This window comes from Aethalodelphis obliquidens, unplaced genomic scaffold, assembly GCF_003676395.1.
Source record: "Aethalodelphis obliquidens isolate GAN/ISIS:26980383/991018 unplaced genomic scaffold, ASM367639v1 scaffold30, whole genome shotgun sequence".
NCBI classification, from domain to species: Eukaryota; Metazoa; Chordata; class Mammalia; order Artiodactyla; family Delphinidae; genus Aethalodelphis; species Aethalodelphis obliquidens.
In genome coordinates this window covers 17,224,337-17,238,989 of record NW_020837974.1, presented here as the reverse complement: position 1 = coordinate 17,238,989, position 14,653 = coordinate 17,224,337, and the positions used below count along the sequence as shown (strand labels likewise).

Below are 14,653 nucleotides of genomic sequence, written 5' to 3'. Positions count from 1 at the left end.
ACTTCACTGCCAGCTCACTGTCACCCCAGCCAACTTGCATGCTGTCTCTGGGCCTGTTTCCACTCTGCAAAAAGGAGGACTTTGGACCAGGTGATCAGAGCCCTTTCAGACAGAACATTCTAAGAGTCTTCCATGCACTGGGGAAGTGGCTTCACACAGAAAGGCCCCTTGGTGTGTCTAACCCAGTGGTTCTCGTCGGGGCGATCTGCTCCCCCGGGGGGGCGTGTGAAGACATTTTTGATTGTCACAGTTGGCGGGGGGGGGGGGGGGGGGGGGGGGTGGGGGTGGGTGTGGGCGGGTTGCCACTGGCACCTCGGGGTGGAGGCAGGGAGGCTGCTAAACACCCCACAGTGCCCAGGACGCCCCACAACAGAGAATGAGCCGCCCCACGTGTCAGCAGCGCCGAGACTGAGGAGCCTGGGCAGAGGGCTGAGTCTCCTCTGCAGTCCAGGGCTGGGCTGCTTTCCTTGCAATCTGGCTGACTGCAGGCAGCGCACGGCTCGGAATCAACCCGGAGCCAAGCTCTCCCACTGACCCGTGGCCCGAACATCAGCTGGTGGAAGCAGCTCCGCTTCCCGGCCTCACCCTCATGCTGGCTGCAACACTCGGGTACCTTCCCACACCACCCATTGGGCTTCCCCACTCGAGCCCACACCGGCAGGGGGAGGGAGCTGCAGGAGTCTGACGGGGCTGGGGACGGCTTTACACCGTGGCCCTGAGAGGAACACACGGCGGGCAGCCTCCCTGGCAACTGACGATGGGGGAGGCTTTGCAGCTCCTGGCCAGCTGCCATCCCCTCACGTCTTTAGGGAACACCCAGCTCTGCTGAGGAAATGGCTGAGTGCGTTTGATCCATTGATCCCGTTCCTGTCTAGCTCCTTTCTGGAGCGAGCCATTGATGGACCACTAACACGGAGACATCGAGAGCTGCTCTGGAGTGTCGAAACCCTAGTGGAAACGGGCAGAGGCCTCTGCTTTCACCACACGCTACTCAGGTGAGGTGAAGAGGTAACATTCAGCGCTGTCACCTAGGCTGTTTCTTCACCTGTAACAAAGGAGCACCTGCTTCGCAAGCTGTTCTGTCTAAAGTGTAAGTAACACCTTGAATGTGAAAGTGCCCAGAATCACACCCAGCCCCCAAATTGAGGACAATCTCACTAACAGTCTCCAACAGACTACTGACGCGCTACTGGACGACTCAGACTTTATCTATCTGGATTTTACCGCGGACCCTTAAGCAAATGGGATGAAAGAAGTGTAAAGAGTGAACTAGAAGCACCGGGATACCCTGTCTTGGAGTCATGGAAGTTCAAAGGAGGCTTACTTATAGTTCAGATAGGCCTGTGGATTTTTGACTATGTAGCGAGCTCTTCGTCCGACCGAATGGGATGTTTTATCCAAAGACTCTTCCAAGCTTGAGTGCAGAATGTCGCGCACGACCTGCCAGGGGACAAACGGGCCCTTCACCTGGATTAAACACAAGCCAAGACACAAACTCAGTATCCTCGGAGCCCACATTATGGGTCACTAATGTAAAGGAGGGGGGAATACGTCCTGTGGAACCTCTTTCCTCAGCGGACACTCAATACTGTCACCTCACGCATTTACTGGGCACTGACCATGTGCCTGGCCCCAAGTGGGTGCTGGGCAGAGAGGAATAAGACAAATCCTCCAGGTCCAGTGGGAAGAGTGTCTTTTGGTGACTAGTAGAGGTGCTCGGAGGGTGCCTGGGTAATACTGACTGGAGGGCAATGCGCCACAGGAGGTCAGGAGTATAGAAGATGCATTTCATTAGACGGCTGTAGACGTTTAAGTACCCATCATGTACACTCAAGAACGCTCTGTGTATGGCGCCTGTGGTTACACTAGTGGAAACGGAACGTGCTGAGTCACAGACTCAGGAGCCCCTCTCAGTGAACACACGCAGGAAGGCACAGCCCGGGTAAGGAAGGGGCTTGATGACGGGGTCTTTTCTTTAGCGCCCCAGCAGGAGTGGGCCCAGGAATCTGGTGTAAGTTGAAGCGAATGAGCGGAGGGTCCGTGCAAGGCTCTCCTGGCTCCCCTGGCTGCGTGGAGGGCGGGGGGTGGGGTGGCGGGGGAGAGGCCTCTCCCGTCAGTGCTGTGATGAGACAAGGCCAGGTATTAGGGACAGCAACACGCCTTCGGGTTCCTCCTGGCAGAAGGGATTGGGTGGGGATTTAGGAAGGGGTGGAGGGATAAGAAAATCTGGGGCAATAATAATACAGAAAAGGGATTTAATGAGCTTGCAGGCAGGGTGTCAGACCTCTCAGTGGGTTTCTCTTGGCTGGTGTGGCTGAGAACAGGAAACACAAACGGGGCTCCTATGAAGCCGCCTCACCTACTCTGCCTGGCGGTATTACTGCCTGGAAGGGGCCCTGGACGGGACACTGGCAGAGCCCACGCTCTGGGTGGCTTCTGGGAACCAGCCTGATGGGACATTCGCCTCGGCATGGCATGGGAGGCGGGGAGTGAGGCCGGGGACAGCCACCGTCCCACGCTGACTTGGTCCGCACAGACAGAGGGATTACTGCATGGGAGGCACCACGCGAGGGGCTGCAGCTACAAAAACAAGTAAGAAGTCTCTCTGCCTCTAGAAGCTGCCACTCCAGTGGGCTAAGAGACGCCAGAAGCCAAAGGAGCAGCGTGAAAGGTACGCGTCCAAGGGGCAGAGCGAGAACGCAGTAACTGCTTCCCTTTGGCAGGATCAGGGAAGCCTTTCCAGAGATGATAAGCGGTTACTGAAAGATAAATAGGAGTTTTCCAGGCAGATGAGGGTGGGAGGCGGGGAGCAGGGAAGGGTCAGATTCCTGGTGAAGAGCGAGGGAGAGCACGGCTCTCAGCCGTGTGGCCAGCAGCCAGGCAAAGACATAGACGCGTGGGCCGAAGCCAGGAAACAGATGTGCAAAGATAAGCACGGCGGGCGCGCGGATAACTACGAAGAACCTGCTGTATAGCACAGGGAACCTCTATCAGGACCTTCTAATGACCTAAATGGGAAAAGAATCTAAAAAAGAGTGGATATATGTATATGTGTAACAGATTAATTTTGCTATACACCTGACACTAACGCAACACTGTAAATCAACTATACCCCAATAAAATTAAAGCAAAACAAAACAAGAAAACGAGCGTGGTATCCATGGCTAGGATTCTGGGAAATGCTTCTCCCAGTGGCCAAGTGGAGTAGATGGGATGGATGAGAGGTCCCAGGCATGAGCCTCCCTATGTGGGTCCCATGACGAGAGGGACTCGCAAATCAGCGGGCCAGAGGCTGGGAGGGGGCAGGGGCGCTGGGCCGGGTACCTTGGTGTTGAGGACGTTGCTGGCAATCCGGCAGAGCACGAGCAGCCCGTCCTCCTGCATGGACCAGGTGACGCGCAGCCGGGTCATCCTCTGCAGGGCGCTCTGGTCGGCCTCGTCGTGGTATCGCAGCCTTTTGCTTTTTTCTTCCGGGAGCTCTTCTAAGAGGGGAAGAGGAGAAGGGGCCTCTAATAACCAGTTTGGAGCTGTCACTGTGGAGAGGGGAAGGGTCCCTACCCAGCAGGTCAGACTGCACCAAGGTACTGGTTATCAGAATCTCATCGTGCGGGGAGTCATTTAAACTAATCACAAAAGACTCAGCCCATCCCGACAGACTTTTTTTACCCCTTTCATCGTTTCTCTTTGGTCACATTTCATGGCGATGGGCTGGGCAGCCTGATGCAGCCTCTTGTTAGTTATCTGCCCATCTCTGATCCTTCCCTCGGAGGCACTGAGCCCTTTGAAAGCACCTCGCACAGAAGCCGAGGGAGCCTGCTTGGGGAGCGCTCTCTGGACAAGTGGGTCCCCACCATTCCCTGCTCTGCGACCTCAGAGATGCTGTGCAAACCCTGGCGCAGCGTGGGGACAACAAGGCCCACTCTACGGGGCTGCCTTGAGGAGTGAACGAGACTGGGTATAAAACACCTCGCGCAGCACCTGGCACAGAGTAGCTACTACCTGAATAATAACGATCACTGACATTACGGAATGTTTACTAGGTGCCAAACACTGGAGTAAACTTTTTACATACATTCACTTATAATTAAAAATAATACTTGGCAACAACCCTATGAGAAGGATACAATTATTATCCCCATTAGGCAGCTGAGGAATCTGAAACACAGAGAGATACAGCACCTTGCCCAAAGTCAGAGCCTAGAAAGCAGCAGACAGGATTGGAACCTGGAGCTCTCAACCACTGGGTTTCCCAAAGTTACTTCCCCTCGGGGAGTCGCTGGTGGTAGTTTCACGGGCAGACGCCATATGCTACCATGTGCTAGTGCCAAGTCCCAAAGACTGTTTGTTTAGTGAGTGTCTTCCAAACGAGGGCAGGAGAAAAGTGGGCAAGAGCATTTACATTCAGATCGACACCACCACGTATTTTGCCTTGTAATGAACTCAGGTCTCTGCGGGCCAAATTGATCTTCTGCGCATCTGGACAGGCTAAACGGAGGAGGCTGTTTCAGCTGACGTGAGCCTAGTTGTTTTGAGCACCAGCAGAATAAACCACTAAAAACAGGTTCCTGTTAAGATATTCTGTTCTCAGCTGAAATAGCTACAGCTATCAGATCACTGTTAAAACACGCACACCACTGAGGTGATATAAAGGTGGCCTAAAACCTGGACACTGGTCTCGCTGCCCTCTTTCGCTGTAAATACCGCCCAAATGAAGACTCCAAAAGGGCAATCTTTAAGGCACCGCACACGATGGGTTCACGAGATCTGGAGAGATCCTGCAGGCTTAAGTGACACCCATGTTGCCTCTGATTTAAAAACACAACATAACTTTAAACTTTGCCCTGATTAGCACAGATGCAGATATTAAAAAGCAAACCAAAAGAATAATAGGATTTGGGCTGGTTGTGATGAGGACTTTGCTATGGATTTTTTGCCAAGGTTTTTTTTTTCCCAGTTGAGAAGAAATTAGAAATTTGAACTGAGGGAGTTACTAAGTGAAAAGGCTCTACACAATGCAGAGACAGAGAAAGCAGGGGGAAGTACAGAGTCAGTTCGAGGCCCTCTCGGTCAGCAGACTGGGTGTGGAAAATAAAACGTGCTCACGCAGAGTTAGTGCTCCAAATTTAAGGAGACGGAACCCGAGCCTGAAGGCAGAGCTCAGGCTGGGCTGCGGGGAGGCTGCTGTCCATCCCCAGCCAGACCGTGCATGCAAAGGCAAGCCTGGCAAACACGAACGAGCATCCCGAAACCTTTTTTCTTTCTCTTGATCTTCTTCCCAGGGTCCTTCTTCAGCCGTTTGCGCTTCTGGCTTTTCCCACCCCTCACTTTCTGGTTCCTGTCCAGCGTGGGCTCTCGGCCAACCTCAAAGTGCTCTTCTCGGTCAGCACAGAGCCCCGATCCCGCTCGCGCTTCTCCCCAGACAGTCAACCTGCCGTTGCCTGGAAATAAGCACAGGACACCGCCGCTGCAGAATGACCTCTGCAAAGGCCAGAAGCCAAAGCCAATGTGCAGCGATCGTGTCGGCCCGAGACGGTCCCACATCTATTTCTGCTGAACTCCTGGCCCACGTACCTCCAGCGCCAAGAGGCAACGGGCGCTTGGACAGAAACGTCTGCAGCCTCACCGTGAGCCCGTTCTCCGACGCGGTGGTCTCCTAAAAGACGAGGATGGTACCGGATAAAGTGTGAGCTTTCATGGACCCCGGGGAGCCCAGGGCAGCCACAGCGCTGAGTTGCACGAGTCTCTGACGTAGAGGCTGTGCGGGGACTGCCACCCTCCTATCACACATGAACCCCCTCCCCATGTGACCTTTGTCTTACAGACTTTCTGTTCTTTGTTTTAAAAAGGAATACTCGTCCACATCGCAGAATAAATTAGAATCCATTGGGGGGAAAAAAAAAAAAAGGCCAGGCAGATATTTAAGGGGCCTGACATGCCTTTAGTATATATGGAAGTAATTATTTGTGTCTCTGGTCAGTTTTGGTTCGGCCAGTTCAAAATCTGTGAGCCAGGAAAGGGACACGCAGGTGAGTAGCAATGGCAGCCCCCCGGGCTGGGGCCCGGGGAAGGATGCCCCCGTCCTGAAAGCCCACCCTTTTGGCCTTGTCGATGATGTAGCTGGTCCAGATCCAGTTTCGCTTCAGGTGTCCGTAGAAACTGGAATCGAGCCCAGCGGCTCCCAGCCCATCTCCGGGGATAAAGCCTTCATCCACGACCTCACGGCTGCCCCTGGGAGATGGAAATAAACAGAAAACAAGCCCTCCTTGGGAAGTGAAAAGAGAGCTCATGGAGTGGGCAGGGGGCATTTATTATTAACTGTTACCTTCCCAGAAAAACACCTGGCAGGTGGAAGTAAAGGGCTTGTCAGAAACCCAGACTGTTATGTAAAATTCCCAATTTCTGCACCCACGGCCACCAACTTGCAGCCTTGGCACCAGAGACTCAGGCTTCCGGGCCTGACGGGGAAGCCCGATGTGGGGCGGGCCAGAGTCTGCAGGACCAGGACCCCCGCGGCTCTGCGTGTGGGGGCGGGGCGGGGCGGGGCGGGGACGCACGTGGTGTACTCCATCATGGCACACTTGCGCTCCAGGGCGTGCTTGTCCATGGCGCTCTCCTGCTCCTTCTGCAGACTGCCCTCCTCATCGCTGCCCTGATCTGGGCCGCTGTTCTTCCGGATGCGCGGGCAGCGCACCACGCCTAGGAAACCAGACACAAGCCCCGCTGAGGACACCTTCCTGCCACGGTCTGCTGGCCACGGCCTGCCGCGGGGTGGCAAGAGAAGACTGGATTCCCTTTCTGTGACCAGGTTCCCCACCAGGGGAGAGGGTCTGAAACTGGTGGACCTCCTTGCACAAAATGCAGAAGGCAGAGAGTTAGAGCTGGTCGTGAACCTGAGAACAGGGTCTGCGCGCAGCCTGTGCTCTATTCAGGCGGCAAGGCGGGCAGGCAACCAGAGAAAGCCCACGCCTTCTTCCTTCCAGGGGGATGCCCCGGGGAGCTGTGTCGCACAGAGGAAGTGACGAGTGAAAACGGCTGCACACGGTGGTGGCTGCCAGGGTCGGGCTGGTGGGGATCTAGACAGTGCGAGGCAGCGTCACAGTCTCCCTGGGCGCACTGGGCTCCAGGAACAGCCAGACGTTTCCTGAGTGCCCGAGAGGTGCATTAACTTAGTTGGGAAATTACATTCAGTGATTCCACAATAAAGCATCTCTTGCAAGGAAATATGAAATACGATTAAAACCGTTGCTTGAAAAAAACAAAACAAACAAACAAAAAAGCTGTTGCTTGTGTCGGGCCAGGGAAGGCTATGATAATTTGCAGACGACCGAAGAGCCTCTCATAACGTGGTCAGTGGGGAGAGTCCATGCCCTGCACCTCCCAGCTGCAGCTTTACGTGAGATGTCTGGTTCAAGCTTCACCTCAGCCCCACAAGGCGGTGGTGGTGCTCCCAGATTAGAAATGAAGAAACGGAGGCTCAGGAGGTTACAAAGAGCTCACCCAAGGTCATGCATTTGGATGGACCTTGAACCTAAGAGGACTTCAGGCGATGCTTCACCTTGCACCACCGAGCTGCCTGTGGGAGACGCGTGGGAGACGCAGATTCAGGCCCTCCCCAGGGCTGCTGAATCCAGATCCCTGGACCGCGCCCAGTAATCCGCATTTCAATGGGTTCCCCAGGTGCTGCCTGTGTGCACTCATGCTCTGGAAGCCTCACTTTAAAGGATCCTCACGTCTCATTATTGATGGGGCAGAACCCCCTCAAATGTCTGTTGAATGAAGGGACGGTCAATGCCTGATTAACGGACTCAATAAGCCCCCCGACATTTCGGCTCACGAACGTGGGAAGGGATGGAAATTCACCAGCGGTCAAGCCTGAAAAACTCTGGTGCAAATAACATGCTGGTTCGCAAATTTTTATCTAGGTATAAAATGCAGGGGCGTCAGGGCACTTTAAAATCTGCCCTGGTAAAAGCCTAGCTCACTGCTGACGCCAGAGGATTCTACAAAACACTGTTTCTAAAATTTGTCTGGACCCATTCAAGTACCTCTACGAGTGCTCATTAGCGTGTGGGCATTAAACAGTTCTACCCAATAAACATGTGGCCCCTGCTTCGCAAAAATCAAAGTGTAACCTTGACCTTCCAGCTCTGTGACAGAAGGAAGAGAGGGAGTCCTCTCCCGGGTGCAGATGCAATGTGGCGTCCTTTTCCTCCTGGGACAGGTGGCAAGAACGGAACTGATGAAAACTGGCTTAGAGGAAAGAGCACAAGACTGGAGGTTCTAACGCCTTCTACAAACCCTCCATTCATTCCAGAAACATTTACGGGATGTCACCTATGTACCAGGCACTCTGAGACACGCTGGGGATACAAGCCAAATTCCCTGTACTCAAGGAATTCCCAGAATGACATCAGATGACAGTAAAGATGCTGGAAAGGCTTTCTCGGAGAGAGAATGCTTGAAGTAGGAGTGGCCATCTGCAAGGTGAACATAGGTCGGGATGTTCCAGAGAGAGAAGAAAAAACAAGCCAAGGCTTAACTCAAAGTCCAAGTCATCTGACCCACTGGACAGTCTGGTTAGTCCCTCCTCCTAAAGACCTCCCAGCCTGTTCTCTGTCCTTCACTATCACCAGCGGACCTCTCCTGGACCTGAATCACAGCCCTTAGCTGGTCTCCCTGCTTCCACTCTGGTGCCTCTCAGTCTGTTCTCCACACAGCAGCCAGGGCAACTCTGAAAGACCTGAGATCTTGGCTTACAACCTCCAATGGCTTCTCACTGCTCTTAGAACAAACCTAAACTCTCCCCGTGTCCTGCAAAGCCCCAGAGTCTGCTTCCTGCCTGCTTCTCCGTCTCATCAGCTGCCACTCCCCTCCCACGCACACCGGCCTCTTCCGTTTCTCCATCGACACTCGGGGCCGTTGCACCTGCCTGGGATGCTCCTCGTCAGCTCTGGTCACGGCGGGCTCGGCCTCACCCTTTAGAACTCAGCTCAAAGTCTCCTCCTCAGAAAGGCTGCTCCTGACCAGCCCAGTAAAACACCCTCGATTCATCACCCGGTGTGTTTCCTCCCCAGCTCCTATCACACTCTGGATCTCTGTGTGCTGTGTCTTCGCCAAGACAGCACAAGTCCTGTTGCTGTGTGATCGGGCGCAGGAGAAGACACACACAAGGTGTTCAATAAACACCTACTGAAGGAGCAAAAGAATAAAGACAAAAGCGAAGCTGCGTGGGCTCAGTGGGGTGGAGGGCTAGTGGCCCTCCCAGGTAAGGCCCACCGCTGCCCTTTCTAAGGGAGCTTCCAGGACACTCCAGGCCTCTGGGGGACAGTCGGAAAACCAGCAGGCAGCTTCCAGTCTCTTCTAGCTCTAACTCCCGCTATCCCACAGAAAGGAGGGAAAACAGCGAGCCCAGTAAAGATGGATGGTACCTAGCGGGGTGTTGAGGCAGACGCACTGCAGATCGAACCAATAGTTCTCCACGTCCTGCATTGAGTTCAGGACGTAGAGACGCCTCTCGAAGGGCCGGCTGCTGTGGGCCAGGTTGTAATGGGGGTCACAGGTGGTGGTGTCCACGATGACCACGTTCTTCTTCAAGAAGATAAAGACCTACAAGGGAGACACCGGATGGGGTGAGGCGAGAGCCTCAGCCTCAGCACCGGGTGAGGTGTCTGGAAACTGCGCTTAGCCGTCAGGACCACCTTCCTCTGGGCCTGGAGGCTGTTACCTGATCTTTATCCTGAAACTTCTCTGTGGGCCCGAACTGGAGCAGCCCCATGTAGCACAGCTTCTGAAGGTTCTCCACCACCGAGAAAATGTAACGTCTGGAAAACAGAGGGGGGTGGCGGGTTCTCAGCTGCCGTCAGGGGGTCTGCACGGGGGTGAGGGATGTGACTTGCTTCTTCTCCTCTCTTCGACCTGTGGGACCTTGAGGACGAGGCTCGGGCCTGAACTGTGCTGAGACCCAGAACCCTCATCCCAACACCAACCAGGGCAACGGGGCATTGATCCTACTTGGGGGGCTTGAGTTCGAAAGTAAAAGTAACAAAAGGAAAGGCCCACCTCATTACCTGCAGTCTTTATCAGCCGATTTTACTTTAGAAGAACCTTGAAAGCAAGTACTGAAACGTCCCAGCCCACACTGCATTTGCCTCTGTGCTTTATGTAGAAGGCACAGGTGGCTGAATTAATGACCTTGGGTCGCTACAACCTGGCAGGCAGAAACCTTTCCTCTTCCCGGTCAACGATTACTCAGAAGCATAACTCCAAGGGGCCTACCAGGACCCTCGGCCGCCCCGAGTCGGCTGCAGGGACCTCACCTCTTGTACAGAAGCTGTTGCCGGATGGGCCTGGGGAGAAAGCGGATCAGCGTGTGCTTCTTCAGAGGGTCGTTCAGAAACTCCTCGAGGTTGTCCACCTGAGAGGTGATTTGCAGGCTCAGCTCACCCTCAAGGACAGGGTGAATTGCAAGAATTGTGAAAAAAACACCACTACTTTCCAGGCTGTGGTCTCGCTGAATCTGGCCATCTGTCCCACGGGAACAGAGCCCCCTCTTGCCTGTCACTCCAAACCCCCCACATTTCTCAGTCCTGACGCCCCTCCCCTCCAACCCATCTGCCACACTGCTGGGTACAGTAAACAGGTGGCCTCATTCACTGCTGGTGGGCATGCAAAGTACTAAAACATTTCTGGGGGACAATAGGGGAATATATTTATTCATATTTAAATAATTTAAAAAGGATGAAGGATGCTTATTGCCTTTAAAGCCAGTGATTCCACTTCTATCCTTAACCCAAGACGAAATATTTTGGAGCTGCCCACAAATACATCTAACAAAAAGTATTCATCAACATGTCACTTACACCACCAAGAAACTGGAGCTTAAATGTCCAAAAATAGAGTATTGGTTAAATACATTAGGGCACGTGCATAAGAAGGAACACTATGGATTTACTTAACATCAAGGTAAAGCAACGATGTGGAAAATACAATACATTGTTCAGCGGAAAGAACAGATCATAAAAGAGTAAATACAGCATGGTCTCAATTCAGTTTTTTTTAAAAAGGAAGACCTCACATATATACACATGCATTACATACAAACACGGCACAGGAAGAAAAAGACTAGAAGAAAATGCACCAGAAACACTAGCAGTGATACCTCTGAGCGATGAAGTTATAGCATTTCTATGGTGATTTCTATTTCTTCCTTTTTCTGTATTTACCAAATTTGTAAAAATATATTTTATTGCTATACCATAATTGTCTGTCTTTTGACTGATCTAGAAGCACAAGTCTTTGAAATATTTCCCTTGACTCACCATCTATCCATCCATCCACCCAATCTACTCTGTCTGCCTTTCTCTTTCTTTCTTTCTTTGTCTATCTATCTAGCGAGCCTATCTATCTATCTATCTAGCCTCTCTCTCTCTCTCTCTATCTCTCTCTCTATCTACCCACCTACCTATCTATCTACCTATCGAGCCACCCAGCCAGCGAGCCAGCCAGCCAGGCAACTGCAAGCATCTTCTCTTGACAGGTGAGTGTAGGCCCTCTGGTATGGAGCTGAGGGACCAGCCCCTGAGAAAGCCTGGGAGTCATCAGTACCTTGTAGCTGACTTGCACAATCTGGGTGAAGATGGAGAGGGGCAGGCAGAGAAGAATGTCACTGACCAGAGCCCAGCCGAAGCCAAAGTCCTTGTGGACCGGGACGGGAGGGATGTAGCGCGTCCACGAGGCTTCATCCACGTACACTGGGAGAAAACAGGGGTCAGTCCTGAGACAGGGTCCCGGTCATGATGCTGGTATCGCCTCCCAGTAGGTCTTGGTTCCCTCTCACCACGAACTAGGGCAACACCCTCCTCGTCAGGCAGGAAGCCCGGAGGCTCAGGACGCTTGGATGATGTCTTTGTTTGGATCAGGGCAATAGGGGACTCAGCCGGTTCAGGTCATAAGGACGAGGAACCACCATGACTCCCCTCTGGACCCCACTGGGGCCTGCCTGCCCAGGGCATCTCACCGGTCTCCGTGGAGAGCTCCACTTCACCCTCCCGGGTGGCTCCATCCTGGGTGTCCTGGGGTGGGGCATCCAAGGAGGCCTCCAAGTTGCTCCCGGAGGAGGATGGGGCCCCCGCCCTCCTTTCGCTGCTGCAGCCCGGCTTCTCCACCGTGTCCTTGGCAGGGTGCCCATAGATCAGGTACCACAGAAACATGTGGATCACCCGCAGGCGAGGCATCTTGGGCAGAAACCCTAGAGAACGGCCAAGGCCAGGAACTGGGGCAAGAAAGGAGGGCGACGCTTGAAAACCCCAGATTCAACTGAGTTCAATTCATTCAAAAACTATTGAGTGCCACTGTAGCCCAGGGGCCAGAGACGGCAAATGTTTTCACCCTCACGGGACTTACTTTCTAGCGGGAAAGGGCAGACGGTAACAAACTACCTAAGATAGTACATCAGATGGAAATAGCTGATGCAGAAAATAAAGCAAGGAAGGCAGAGGAGGGCTATAATTCTACAGAGGCCTGGAAGGTCTCACTGGGGAGAGGCCTTAAGGGACATCCTCGAGTTGGTGAGGCAGCGGACCATGCAGACACCTGGGCGACATGCCCCCCAGGGCGAATGCAAGAAGCCTGAGACGGGGGTGTGCCTGGCACAGTCGAGGAAGGGCCGGTTGGCCCGAGTGACGGGGTGGAGCAAGGAAGGAGGAGTGCGCAGGAGGTGAGCCGGAGCGTAAAAGGGCAGCGGGCCACAACGACAGACCCCAGCAAGAGGACCTGAGGCTGACGGGGACTGTGCAAAACATCCCAGAATCGAGGTTCTTCTGAACAGCTTATTTCTTTGACACAAAGTGCTCCTTGACTTTCCCCAGCGAGAGGAGACAGGTGAGAGCCAAGGGAGGCATAGGAACAGGGTGGCGAGGACAAGGGACTGCAGGGCCCCTCCTCTGCCGTCAGGCCTGCACCGCGCAAAGAGCTCCCGGCTGCCTCTGGTCCACTCAGGTGCACGCGCTGCTCCGCTGCACCGCCTCATGCGCAGGTTTCTCCCTTCATCTGTACTTTCTAACTGTGACACCTTAAGAGTCTGGGCCGAGTCCCTGTGCCCGGAGCCCTCAGCAAGGGAAGTCACACAAATGACCTCTCCTGCTCAGAATCCCCGGGTTGCCGGGTCCCCCACCAGGACGTTTCTGCCTGACAGAAGTCTGTGGGCCGTCACCATTGTCCTCCTCCTCCAGCTGTATGCTGTGACCAGAGACTACAACTACACCCCAGCTACGAAGGCCCGGCCGTGGGCGCCGGCCCAGCACAAGCTGACGTCAGAGCTCCTTGGTGTGGGGTGAGGGGAGACAGCCCTGTTTGAGATCTGCAGCCCAGAAAATTAGATGAATGCTCAAACCCATCAGTGGCTGGAACTACCAGAGGCCTGTGGGCTCAGGAAAGGCAGAGATTTTCTGTGGTCTACAGAATGTTCCAGCCCAAGGGTACTCAGCAGAAAGAGTTAGTCTTCGTGAACAATTCCTCAGGTTGGGACTTGGCATAATTTCACCTGGGCCTCACAACAGCCTTGTGAGGTACTCCGGGCAAGAATCACCCCCATTTTACAGACAGGAAAACTGATGCTAGCACGTGACCAGCCCCCCACGACCCCAGCTGTTGATTCAGACCTGACTCTCTGCCTGCAGCCCGGGGCTCGGATGTGCAACACCAAGTGACTCAGAAGACCACACGAAACACAAACAGACCCTGACAAGAAGCTGCTTTTTACCTACAACAGGGTGATAGTTTTTCAGCTGGGTTATGCCCATTTTCTCATCAGTCTTCTTCACCCGTCCACTTTCTACTTTAGAGGAAGCATTCGGCTGAGAGTCTCCTGATCCTCTCGGGCCCCCTTTTCCTTGACTTTCTTCTTCAGCTTCCCCTTGAGGCGCCGGAGGCTGGGGCGCTTTAACCCTGAAGTCCAAATATAAGATGTTAGAAAACCAAGGGCTGAGAAAGGACAGGGTCTGTCCTCAAGAATTTGGCCCTGGGGTTTCAAATCAACTGCCTGTAGGGGCCAAACAGGTGATGTAAACGGATAAAATGTGTCAGGGCACTGGACATTTGGGGGTGACCTGGACAGTGGACTCCCACCTACGGGGCAGCTGCTACCTCATGAGAAGGGCTGCCCAATGTGCTGGGGCCGCTGACACTTTCATCGATGCCAGAAATCAGGAATTTGACATGAAATTAATTGGTAACTGATTCAAAGCCCCTGTGGCCAAGGCATGGCAGGCCACACAAACCAACATCTGCGAGCCCAGGCGCCACCTCTAACTTAAACCCAACTGAGAACGTTCTCCCACCGAGCTTTCTGCCAGTCCATTAGGTGGTTTATGAACAAAATGAGAGAAGACCTCAGAAAGGCAACCACAATCGTTCTGAGCTATATTATAAACTACGCAAGTCTCACATGTCATAGGGCCTATGACTTGGAGCACTCTGCCCACACGCTATTAGAGAGCATAGAATTAAGAATGTCAGCAGAGGGGAGCTCTGCTCATTATTCTCTAACAGCCGAAATGGGAAAAGAATTTGAACAAGAATAGATACGTGTATAACTTTATATACACACACACACACACACACACACACACACACACACACACACACACACACACAC

General features: G+C 53.5%; 1 protein-coding gene across 1 annotated transcript in view; it reads right to left on the bottom strand.

The window, feature by feature from the left end:
* The window catches only part of GTF3C1 (general transcription factor IIIC subunit 1), a 72,807-nt gene that overhangs the window by 19,245 nt on the left and 38,909 nt on the right, over nt 1–14,653 (bottom strand). Inside the window, exons 14-25 of the mRNA XM_027126554.1 lie at nt 13,760–13,944; nt 12,017–12,271; nt 11,605–11,750; nt 10,317–10,414; nt 9,725–9,821; nt 9,429–9,606; nt 6,555–6,696; nt 6,093–6,228; nt 5,572–5,653; nt 5,250–5,438; nt 3,325–3,482; nt 1,325–1,467 (exon numbers count right to left, since the gene is read on the bottom strand). Of these exons, the coding sequence (XP_026982355.1) occupies nt 1,325–1,467; nt 3,325–3,482; nt 5,250–5,438; nt 5,572–5,653; nt 6,093–6,228; nt 6,555–6,696; nt 9,429–9,606; nt 9,725–9,821; nt 10,317–10,414; nt 11,605–11,750; nt 12,017–12,271; nt 13,760–13,944 (1,809 nt within the window). The remainder of the gene's footprint in view (nt 1–1,324; nt 1,468–3,324; nt 3,483–5,249; nt 5,439–5,571; nt 5,654–6,092; nt 6,229–6,554; nt 6,697–9,428; nt 9,607–9,724; nt 9,822–10,316; nt 10,415–11,604; nt 11,751–12,016; nt 12,272–13,759; nt 13,945–14,653) is intronic.